At 35.7% G+C, this 13,064-nt stretch overlaps 1 protein-coding gene and 1 long non-coding RNA gene across 2 annotated transcripts; one reads left to right on the forward strand and one right to left on the reverse strand.

The window, feature by feature from the left end:
- The first annotated feature begins 4,024 nt into the window (after nt 1-4,024).
- Nucleotides 4,025-6,579, forward strand: LOC107914730 (uncharacterized). The gene is made up of 2 exons (XR_001688988.2): nt 4,025-4,560; nt 6,104-6,579. It is a non-coding gene; the product is annotated as an uncharacterized lncRNA (long non-coding RNA).
- Nucleotides 6,580-11,050: 4,471 nt separating this feature from the next.
- LOC107915882 (F-box/kelch-repeat protein At1g80440) lies at nt 11,051-12,772 on the reverse strand. The gene has a single exon (XM_016845076.2). It carries the CDS (start codon nt 12,244-12,246, stop codon nt 11,167-11,169), a length of 1,080 nt encoding a protein of 359 aa, XP_016700565.1. The 5' UTR covers nt 12,247-12,772; the 3' UTR covers nt 11,051-11,166.
- Nucleotides 12,773-13,064: the final 292 nt, after the last annotated feature.

Below are 13,064 nucleotides of genomic sequence, written 5' to 3' on the forward strand. Positions count from 1 at the left end.
CAGTCGGAAGCACATGTAAGTATTAAATAAAATTGATATTTCCATCATTCGCTAGTCGATTGGTATTTAGTATTGTGTATTGTGTATATAACTAATATTTCTATCATGTTCATATAGTTTCAATGGACACCATACGAGGATCCGGTAATTCGGGAAATAATTTCGGATGAGTTCTTACAAAATCCAAACGCTTGGCATGCAAAAGTCGCGTTGATCAGCTATGCGACCGTGGAGATGCACCTGTCAGACAGAGTGTTACGGCAATTTGAATGTAGACAACCGATTCCCGTGGCACCTGAGGTGTTTGATGATCACCACAAAATCGACTTACGGCAACTGCATACGGATTGGCCGAGATTCTGGTCCCACTACATCGAAATGTGGGAAGATCGGTATGAGTATATACCTACTATAGAACCAATCATCGTTCCGGAGTTAGCGTACCTACTGGACTACATGCCATGGTTTAGGATCCATGGCAAGCCGTATTTACTGTCGGCAGAGGAGAGGCAGCGACAATTACGTGTCCAAAGGGAAAGACGCGGGCCTTTAAATCCAAGACAAAAAGACGACGGCGCTGGCCCCTCAATGAGGCCCAGACATTCACCCGGCCCATCATCAGCGGCCATTTAATCACCAGGCCCAACGAGGGTACCGACACAGTCACCTGACCCAGTAGTTCAACCGATGATACCCACGACACAGCCTTTTCAGATGATGCCAAGTGCGTTTCCTAGCCCTTTTATGTATCCTAACCCTTATATGTTTCCTTTTTCGAATCCTATGGCAGGTTGGAGCCAATGGACCGGTTCAGCTCCATTTCCTGTTACGCTGGTTCAGCTTTATTTTCTTGGTTATAGGTTGCTCTTTACCTTTGCTATGTCACAATGTTTTATAAATTGGATATAAGTGACTATTTAATCTTTGCATTTTAAGGAGGAACTTACCTGTTATTTATTTTAGAATTGTTTTTTTAATGTTCATGTTAGTGAGCATATGGTGAGCATATGGACTAAGTTTGTAATCTATAATAGGTTTAAGTCATGGTTTTCATTTGGAGCTTTGTGATTAAAACACTATTATTAGTTGAATGGAAATGCATTTGCATTTGTGTATCCTGCAATGCTTTTTAATTGAACTTTGGGGTTGGAATTGTTATTAGGAAGTAATTGATGTTTTTATGTTGATGTTAATGAATACAATAGACTAAGTTGAATTTTTTATGGGTTCAAGTTATGGTTTTCATTTGAACTTTGTGATTACAACACAACAAGTTACTTGAATGGAAATGCACTTGTGTTTTCATATCCTGCAAAGCTTCTTTAGTCAATTTTGGAATTGAAATTGTTATTAGGATGTAATTGATGATTTTTTTATGATGTTAATGAACATAATAGACCAAGTTTGGGACCTTTTATTTGGTTTAAGTCATTGATATTCATTGAGAATTTGTGCATTGTGATTAGATAATTACTTGAACAAAATGCACTTGTTTGTACCCCGCAATGCATTTTAATACAAGCCCGGGATTGGAATTGATATTAGGATTTAAGAATGGAGATGTTTCCCCAATTAATCTTGCTTTAGGATGATGCTATAAGATAGAAAAAAGTAAATGCAATCATCGAGTTGTTACACTTAGCACTTGTTGTGGTTCTATGGTACTCGGACTTGTTTATATGTATTAGATACGTGGAGCTCTTCCTTTTACCAATCTTCACCACCGTATGGGTTTCAAACACCGTCGCCGTTGGTGATGCAAACACCTCCACATTCACTATTCTATCATGGTGGCTCATCGTCCCAACTCCGACAACCAGATGCTCTATCGGAAGAACCAGAATCCCCGCCGAAGAAACCACAACCGCCGCCAGAAGTGAACAAAGGAGGAATCCAGCGCGTAACCATCGACGGCCGCCATGTGGCACTGAATTCGGTGGGCACAAAGATTGATTTGTATTTTAATTTATTTATACAAATATTTTGAATATTTTGACATTATTTGATGTAATAAAATAGAAATTTTTTTGAGTTATTACTTAAAAACATAAACTAATTTATTAAAAATTTATAAATTTATAATTTATCATTAAATGCATAGTTTTATTGACAAACCCTAAACCCTTAACTTAAAAACTCTAACACTAACCCTAAACTTAAAAACCCTAACCCTTAAATTAAAAATCCTAAACCCTAAACATTCACATAACGTTATAATTGAAAAAAATTTTTGACTGGTACTAACAATTAATAATTTGATAATTTTACTAAAAATTAATACAATTATCAATTAATAATTGAAAAAATATAATTTGTTTACAATTACATTCAACTATTGCGATTAGGGCATGATCGACTTGTATGGCCTGGATTCCTACACCATCCCCACAACTTCTGTTGACTGGCTGTTTTTCGGATATCCATATTGTTACGTATTCTAGTCGAGCAAGGTCGACCCTTTAGTTTGCGACGCAATTCTCTATCCGGTAACAGCTTAAAAGGAGCAAGAGATACGAGCAGCCACTTACGTTCATCTGGGACCGGTAGGAAAACGTGTTTACAGACATTGTACATGTTTTCTAATTTGTACACTTCGTCCACATTGCTCATCGGGTCCAGACGAAGATTCTGACCAGTTGCAATAACATGAACGCATGGATAACGAAGTGCATCAAACATCCCACAGTTGCAAGTCCTATTTCGCAAGTGTACATGATATTGCCCGCCAACAATACCTTGGTGCGATCTGTCAAACTCTATCACGCGAAACTATAAGTTGTCTCGATCGTGACATACTGTGTGCATGGTGTTCGCCCGCGCATTGGCCTCGTTAATTTCTTGAACTACCTTACTGCACCATACATGGCCTCCTTGCATCTGGTCTACATAACTTGCTACTCGCTTTGGAAATAACGCCGCCAAATGAAAATATGTCTCTCGCACAACCGATGCTATCGGTAGATGGCGCATTCCTTTTAAAACAGAATTTATGCATTCAGCCAGGTTTAAGGTCATATGACCATATCGTAGGCCGTCGTCGTATGCTTGTGCCCACTATTCGAAACGTATGTTGCAAAGGTAGTCCGCGCCTTCTCCGTTAATTAAACGTAAATTTGCCAACATCTCGTAGAAACAATTTTTATTTATTTCATACCCTACCAATATAAGTTCATAGCGAATATTATATACCACTTCTTCATTTACAACTAATTCAAATTGACAAACGAAAGAACACAGATAGAGCTAAATACCCATGTTGGTCACTTGACGTCGTTCGCTCTTAGATGGATATTGCCTGTAGTAGTTGAAAGCAACGTATCTTAGGTAATATCAATGGTGTGTGCGCTGCCATAAGCTTCCTTGTCGATCAAATGCAGCTAGTATACCGGCACCCTGATCTGAAATAACACAGATATCAAGTTGGGGGCACACATGCCTCCTTAACCTAAAAAGAAAGAAATCCTAGTCATCAGACGACTCCCTCGGTGTTATTGCAAATGCAATTAGAAGAATTCTCTCTCCTCCATCCTGTGCCATTGCAAGCAATAGCCGATGAGTATACCAACCAAACATAAAGGTACTGTCAATTTGTACCAATGGCTTGTAGTATGGAAATACGTCTCGGCATTGCTTAAAGGTCCAAAACAGGCGTTTGAACACTTGGCATCCACGTAGCAATCGACCGTTGCAGTACGCATGTTCCGTTTCAAGGTCTGTGATGGCACCTGAGACGTATCTCTCTAGCACTTGACACCACTGCCATATTTCATTATATGAGGCGTCCCACCCACTATGCATCTTCTCCAACGCCTTTGGCTTAGCTATCCAAGCCTTGCGGTAAGAGGGCATGTACCCCATTTGGCTACGGATATTGGCAATTAACACCGGCACTGAAGTCCTGGGATCTGCTTTCACCGTGGGCAGTATCAAGCTAGCTAACATAGCTGAATCCAACTTGGGATGATCTTGTGAAACACCTATAAAATAGAGTACATTAAATAATGCAACATTGCATAATAACAGTATTATTCAGAAATCGTCAATACTGTACCTGCAGCAATGTATGTGGACCTTTGTACTTTTTAGGCCCCGTTCTCCTCTGCTTTTTAAACGGGCTTTTGCAAAAAAAAGTGCTTTTCTCTTAAAAAGGAAGAACAGCCATCGTTTCAAAATTTTTTCACCATCTGAGAAGTGCTTTTCGGCTGATGGAGAAGTTAAAAATTTTAACTTTTGTTCGGCCAAATGTCCGTTTGGCTGATAATTTCCCATTTTAACCTGCCTTCTCCCCCAAAAATGTTTCTTTTCTCTGGTTTTTTAGAGGAGCTCTATACCCATTTTTTTTCACATTTTCACTTTCAAAATTTTGGTTTACTGCTTTCGATTAGAATTTTTAGGGAAAATTATGGATTACTGCTTTGCTTTACTCTACTCGGCGGCTGTGGTTTGAGGATTGAGAATCGAGATAAAAGAAATGGAGAAAGGAAACAGGCAAGTAGTTGTTTCAGCATTGCAATTCGCTTGCACTGACGATGTGCCCACCAATCTCGCCACTGCCGAAAGGTCTCTTTTTTTTTACTCCTCCTATTACTTTCCATTTGATTAGATTTTCTGGTTCTTTCATTAATTTCGTATTGTATTCTCTGATCAAACCTATATTTTGGGTTTGCTTTGCTGCTCTTCCACTTTCATCTGTTAAAAAGTCTCTTCATATTGGTTTTGTGGTTTCTTTTAGTTAATTCTTCCTTTAGTCTCTATTTGATTGAGATTTGGAACTGTGGTGTAAATTGTTTGTTTGATTCTTATATAAGAGTGAGCCTATTTACTATGTGGTGAAGAACCGATAAAAGAAAAACAAAGGATATAGAGATTGTTCATGTTTATAAATTGTTTTCAAATTTGATTTGGCTTCATTAGAACTGTTCAAGTTCGAACTTTGTTGGGTTTTTAAGCTAATGTTATTACCTTGGTGTTTTTTCGTGCATAGTCACTCTCATGATTCATTTTAAGCAACTGTAATGCCTCAATTTATTGTTTATTAGCTTATTGGTTTAAAGGTAATCATTTTTTGGCATCTGTTTTCCGATACCTTCTTTTTTTTCCTGTTTTAAAAGAAAAGATTTTAGATGGGACATTTTACTTTAGCTCTTCGTATTTCTTCACCAAATTTGGGATATATGGTATTTACAATCTACAAATTTTAATATTAGCCTTAATTAGCAATAACTATCACGATTCTTAATGCTACATTTCCCCTAACCAGTATCTCATCTTTTCTTAGGATACATGTTCATTTTGCCTTATTGTTGTGTTTGATCCTTTCCATTTTGGAGTTTTGCACTTGAACTAAGGAAACTGTTAGCAATCTTGATGCTTATTTTCCTCGGTCCTAGGCCTTATTATTGGGCACTCATAATGTTTTTAGCCTTTTCTTAGAGATGATCTCTCTCTCTCTCTCTCTCTCTCTCTCTCTCTCTCTTTCTCTCTCTCTCTCTCTTCTATTTTTGGGAGGTATTTCAATTATATTGTGTCTAGTAAATGCTTTTTTAGTCTAAACCAAAATTTTTATTTTCTTTTTTTGGCTTTGTTTATTGCTGATGAAATTATTACCACTCCTCAACTCTAATACACTATCTATCTTGCAAATGCTGAACAATATGCTTGAACAGTTAACAAAAACAATTGAATGCATGCCATAACTAAATGATGCTAAGTGGTTGAAAAATAAATTGATACAGAAAAGAAAAATGGAAGGAAAAATTCATACCTCTCAAGAGTAAGAACATAGGAACCAGAAACAGATTGTGATGTTAAATGAAAATCAAGATAAATTTGTACATTAACTGCTTTTAATGAAGAACATAATAAACTATATGAGAATTATTTGCACCCAGTAAATTGATGTAGACAGGGATTTTGAAATTAGTTTGGAAAACAGCTTTTGTTAAGGTAGTGTTGCTACTGAGTCTTCTTAATGGACTGGCGATAGCTCCTTAATGATACAGTTGTGAAATACTGGCTTTCCAAAATGGAAATTTGAATAGTTCATGACTCTAATTTTAATTTCACTGTCTAATTTTGCTTATCTAAATGTTGCCACCTCCAGAAATCATGGAACAAAAGCTTGCTGCACAGCATGTGGAAATGCAGAGACTTGGTACAAAAAACCAGAGAACTGCTGCTACTAATGGGACATTGAGATAGGAACTTGTTGTTGCACAGCATGAGTTGCAGATCTTGCATGCTCAGATAGGAGCTGTAACATCTGAAAGAAAACAACAAATGAGGAGCCTTATGGATAAAATAGCTAAGATGGAAACAGAACTGCAAGCAGCTGAGCCTGTTAAGGTAGAGTTGCAGCAGGCACACTCTGATGCTCAGAATTTGGTACTCTCTTTATGTTATAAGCTGGACATTGTTATAATAGAATGTTCTTTCAATTTTAAAACTGTATGAGCAAAATGAAATGGACTAGGAAATTGTTATATTAGATTTGAGAACTTGGAACACAACACAATTATATGCTAAAAATATATAATATGATGATCACCATAAAAGAAAGGGGTAGTATATGTTGACTCTCTAATAGGTCTATTTATACCCACTAATTGGTATCTATTTTATTTTTTTGATTTAGAACTTTGCATTTCCTTTGGATGCTCAACACATATGACATGACATGCTGCAAAATTGTTTTTTGCCAATGATTTATTTTATGTTCTTATGAACAAAGTTCGACTCTGATCTTTGATGTAGTTTTATGTCATTATCATGAAATTTAGGCAAAACCTAAGAACTATTTCTTTGTTTATGAGGCTACTTTGTTAGTGGCTTATTGGCAATGATCTTTTATGGATGTGTATTATTCAACCATATATTTATACACTTTCTGTACTTTATTTACAAAAATAGAAGTATGTTACTCCTCGGTAGACACTTTAGTTCCATTCTTGTTCATATTAAAACAGTATGCAATGTTAATGATGTGGACTGTCCAATAATTTGGCATATTGCTTGGTTCCTGAGACCCGTTATTTAAATGATTGGAATTGAAGAATTCATCCTAACAATCTTCTTTCCATGAAATATTCTTCTTTGCATTCTTCATCAGACAGTCTCGACTTTCATTTTCATATACTTATCAAATATAAGTATTGTATTAACCAAATCATTTTCATATGCTTATCAAATATAAGTATTGTATTAACCAAATCATTTATTGAATACAACCAAATCATTTTCATATGCTTATCAAATATAGCATCTAGTTTAATGAATTCACTTTAAATTGTAAATGCTATTGACAAATTTTTAGTATTTATATTTGGTATATAAATAGTATCCCTTTTTAAAATTTTAATCCAAATATATGTAATATTTTAATTCGTTAGGTTTATGTTTTCTATGTTATGTTAGTATATAATATGAGTTATATATTCAAATATATTTTAAAATAAAATAATACAAATGTGTTAAAAGCATTAACTAAAAATAAAAAATAATTTTTATAATAATACAATCTTGTCAATATCTAATTACAAATATTTAATTTTTATATTTAAATATTTAAATATAGTTTATATATTCTAATTAAATTTTCTAAATAATTAATATTAATTACTTAGAAATATTTAAAATTAATATTATATATTAAAATATTAACAATAAGTTATAATAAATTATTTTTTTTATATTTTTGCTAAAATATCATAATATTAACTAATTTGAACATTATTTAAATACATATTTGTTACTTTATAATCTCATGTCTAAAATGGACATTTTATTCTTTAAAAGCACATTTTGACAATAATGCCAAACACTCAAATTTCTGAAAAGCACTTCTCAAAAGCACTTCTGAAAAGTACTTTTCAAAAGCACTTCTCAAAAGCACTTCTCAAAAGCAATAAAGAACTGGCCCTTAATCTCCCACAACCTTGTACTTTTCCTTAATGAGGCGTAGATTTTTCATGAACATGTGCCGTCTTGCACCGCACACTTCGCCTCAAACTTATCAGATTTGGATTTAACGACCTGGTAGTTAATGCCGTTTTTGATGCTATGTTGTCTCAAAGCACCAATAAAACTATCCTTGTTGGTAAATTGATTACCAACTTCAAATTCACCTGAATCTAGCCCCGAACTTGTACGATCACGCAATTGGTGTGGTAGATCTAGAAACTCTAACGCATCATCTGCAGACAGATTGACATTATGCATGTGGGCTGGAGGTGAGTATGCTCTGAATCGTGAATTTTCTTCTTCATCTGAACTCCTTTCAGCATCTTCAGGTTCTGTTGGAATAGGTCCGGTTCAGAAAATAAGCCAACTTTTGCACCATCGAGCCCGGGCTCTCGAGGTAGATCCACATCGGAGTCATCTTCTAACTCACAATCATCTGCAGCGTACGAGGTCCCCTTACCGGTTGACATCGTAGGGAGTACATCATCCCTTCTTCTGGGCATTTCATAACGTCCCCAATTGGATGTAGATTGCCAACAACTAGAACTTGATGTCGTTCCCCAGTACGTATTTTCAGCATCAAACATCGAGCCATCGACGTACATGTCCCATCCACCGACAGAGTGTCTTACAGGGGATGTACATTCGACACCGCTACCAAACATGGGCTGTTCCGTGTTTTGTAACTCGCTAACCGAGTGTCGGCCAAGGGTCGTGTATACATCTCAAACACCGGTCGCAAGTACATTATTTGGCAATGTACATTGTACATATAACTCAATATAAGGTGCTACACTAGCAAGATGAGTCTGCACCATTGCCTCCAAGCTACGAGTACCTTTTATGTCAAACGAGTCATATGTCACCGGATCAATAGAAGAATAAAATCAATACGTAATAGACAGAACTTTCATTGGCGTCGTTCCGAAAATTTTACGCCTAATTCTTTTACGAAGTTCTGTCAAATCTATGTTCTGGTTAAAAACCAATCGCACCGTATTCTCGGACAAAAAAACAACACCATTGTCGATGTGGCAAACCTCACCATCATAGTAAATAATAGCACTAATACGTTCACTCATATTTGAAAATCTAACCTTCTTAGCCTCTCTAAATTGTTTCTGCTGTGACTTATGCATTCTAAGAACATTTTCTGCCTCATTTATAGCCTCAGCCCAAACATGCTACTGTAGCAAAAGCGCGTCCACGAAGGCGCGATTTCACAAATTCTTCTCAAATAACATCCTGCTTGTAGCATTTTTTTAAACTATTTGCTCAGAAACGTCAACTCGAAATTATTTCTTCCAGGACCTATTGTAGCAAAAGCGCGTCCACGAGGGCGCGATTTCACAAATTCTTCTCATAAAGCATCCTGCTTGAAGCGTTTTTTATACTATTTACTCAAAAACGTCAACTAGAAATTATTTTTCCAGGACCTACTGTAGCAAAAGCGCGTACACATGGGCGCGACTTCAGAAATCCTTCTGATAAAGCATCGTGCTTTGATTTTATTTGAAAAACCCATAAACACGAAATGTAATCCAATTTTTAATAAATTATAATTAATTTAATTAGGAAACTCTAAACTCTAATCCGTTATTTATTTACTTTTTCTCTAAAACCCTAAAAATCCTAAAAACCCTAAACCCTAAAATTCAAAAACCTAACACGGGAAAAACGGGAAGATCGCGTCCCTAGGGGAGCGCTACGTGGCAAAAAAATGCGGCCACGTCAGCGCGCTTTGCTAACGTGCACACAAATCGCGCTTTCGTGGACGCGCTTTGTTGCCACGTCAGCAAAGCGGGTTGACGTGGCCGCGATTTGTTGACACGTCCCTGACTTCACGGTGACGTGGACATGATTTAGGGGAAAATGACTCATTCCAATAAATAATAAAATATCAGGCCCATTTTGGTAAATTTAAAAAAAATGTGGCTTTTTTTAGTATTTTGCCCTATGATTTACTTATATTATTATTATTTTAATTATTGTGCATATATGGTACAAACTATTCATTAATTAATTAAGCATAATTTTTGTAAAAGATTATAATTATTTTCATTTTTTTAATTAGAAATATTTAATAAATATAGAAAATCATATATGCATTATTGTAAATTACTACCCAATTAATTTTTTTATATTACTTGTGTTATTTATAAAATAGTGATAATAATTGTATCTATTAAGGATACTTAAGTTCATTATATCTAGTCAACTGAGTCGTAACTCGGTTGGTATCGGTATTGTTACCAATATAGGAGGATGTGGGTGTGAACGCGCTTATATTTCTATTTAAAGGTTGAGGAGGGGTTATGGTAGTTCTAGATTTTGATAAAAAAAATTATTATATCTCAGTCATTAGCTTAATATAGATTAGTAATTTATAATTATTTCATAAGAAATATTTGTAAAGTAATTTTAAAAAAATATTAGCAATCAAAATATGGAGGCATAAGTAAGAGGAGAACTCAAACTAGGAATTAAAAAATTGGTCAGAGTAAACAATTCAAATATCGTAATATATGTTAAGAATACAAATATCTGAAAATTTCCTATGTAATTATTTATTATTAATATTTTAATCTATACCAGTAATTCAGGTAATATTTTATTAATTTATTTGAAATTATCATTAAATGATTATAAAGATTTGTTTTCTAAATGTAGTTAGTTGAATGTAATAGTTGGAATGTTTTTCTTTATTGGAAATTGTAGAGTAAAATTGGAAGGAGAATAATTTATGATTCTTTTTCGTATTATTTTAGGTAATTAAATTGAAAGGATAAAATTGAAGAATAAAATTATATTTTCTATAATATGATAATATGATTAAAACATTAGGTTACCATCCATAATAGTATATATAGCCATTGTTGTAACATTTTAAGACTGTTTAATCATTTATGTTTTAATTATAAAAAGATGGATGAAAGATTTGACATAAAGTCAAGGCCATCATTTCCTTTTTAAGGTATAATTTTCTAATTAAAGGACAGATCATCTTTAAATTTACAAAGCTCACAACATATCATAGCAAGAGTATGCATATTCTAACCATCTTTATCCTCTAAATTGTAGCTTGAAAATCTTTTATGGAATATGTGTGTGCCAAATTTATTTGTATGTGCAATATACCAACCTATTTCCAAATAGGATTGGGAAAAAGAATGAAACACAGTTGTACACTTGTAAAATATCAATGCTTCACATCTCTAAGTAACATCCTGTATGAACATGACCAGAGTAATTTTGAGGGATCGACAATTTGGTCCATTCAGATTTCTCCAAATTCAACACGTAAGCATTGTGGGGCTCATCCAATCTTGAAGAACCGATCACCATCAACTTGTCTTGCCACCTCGTCATGTAGGACATCTTGCCCACGTCACCTGGTAGCTTCGCAATCACTCGCCATTTGGCGTCTTTTGATGCCACCACGTTACCTTCGTAAATCATATACATATCCATGTCATCTCCAGGTGTGCAAGTGCTCGGACACGTGCTGGCTTCCAAGAAGTCTTCCCGCACGTGATCCCACCGCCATGTCTCAACGTCGAACGCCTCGGCGCTTCTCTCGAATCGGCCTTGCGTTTCGGTGCAGTAGCCGCCGACGGCGTGGAACTTGCCGCGGCTGAAAACGCCCTTAACCTCGTCCCGTTCTCTTGACATGTCGGGTAACGGAGTCCATTCATCCCTCACCACGTCATATGCCAATGCAGATTTCAAAGCATTCTTCTCTTCGTCATGACCGCCGGCAACATACACCATCGGACCATGACCGGAAGCGCATCCGAACATAGACCTGCGTGCGCCGGGCATATCAGCCCCTCGGCGCCACTTGGTCGTCAAGAAATTGAAAACAAAGACCGAAGGGGAGGCGTCCCAAGTCACCGGATCTAAACCACCGATGAGCAGAAGATCATAGCCGACAGCAACAAGGTGGCAAAAATAAGGAATCCCATAAGGGAAGTGATGAGGAAGCAGTGGCAAGTCAACCCAAATACCCGTATCCAGCTCCAAAACAGATAGACCGAAAGCAGTTTTAACAGAGCGGCCTTTATGAGCAGGTTGTTTGATATCCGAGTGAGGGCGAGATTGAGCCATGACAAGCAGCTTTTGACCATGGGAAGTAGCCTTCCTGAGCTGAAAGAACTCGGGTCGCTCGATCTCGGTCTTCCACCCATTGCAAGTTGACAAAAGCGTGGCGAATTGATCATACTTGACTCGGATCAAACACTCACGGGCAACATCATTAGGGAGATTCGGGATCAGCTCCATGGTCATGGAGGAATATGCAGAAATGAAGTTTAGTGTCAAGAAAGAGAAGAAAGAATAGAAAATGGGAAGTGAAAAACAGGCAGGGAAGAGAAAGTCCCTTTTATAGGGAGGGAATAAAGTGAGCTAAATTTTCTAGAAAAAGTGGTCATGGTTTCTTACAACATAAAAAGACCATTGGGAAACCTTGGAATAGCTGAACGGCCTGACGCTTATTTTCATTTGTTCTCATTTGACTTTTTTAAGTTCTATTATTATTTAAGATTGGGTTGAGGCACTCAGTCATCGTGTCTGCAAAATTACTTTTACTTGGATTTTTGAAAAGTTAGCGGCCGACCGGTTTGCCTTTATTCAAATACTGTGAACGCTTTTTTCTTCCTTTTCCCGAGGGCGGGGGATAAGAGCCAGGGGTCTCTACTCTCTACCTTCTATTTTAAGGGTCCCTTTGAATTTCATCACAGTAGTACGACGGAATATAAAAGTTGGGAAAATAAGGAGGGAATTAGGTTGGATTTCACTTGCATGTCTCTGTTCTTCACTTCTTTTTTAATATATTTATTATTGTTATTTATATGCCATAAATAAGTAAATATCTGAATAATGAAAAATAAATTCAAATTTAATTAATAAATTTTATTTTTTATTAATAAAACCATCATTTAACATAAATAAAATATACCATCTTCTTTTATCATTTAATATGAAATATAATTTTCAAGTGTTTATTTTACTTACATAATTTATTATCTTTAACTGTCATTTTTTATTCTCACATCACAATTATAATTATATTTGAATTTAAATACATATTTCAAAATCGAGTAATT

The sequence above is a fragment of the Gossypium hirsutum genome, chromosome D10 (assembly GCF_007990345.1).
Source record: "Gossypium hirsutum isolate 1008001.06 chromosome D10, Gossypium_hirsutum_v2.1, whole genome shotgun sequence".
Classification (NCBI taxonomy): Eukaryota; Viridiplantae; Streptophyta; class Magnoliopsida; order Malvales; family Malvaceae; genus Gossypium; species Gossypium hirsutum.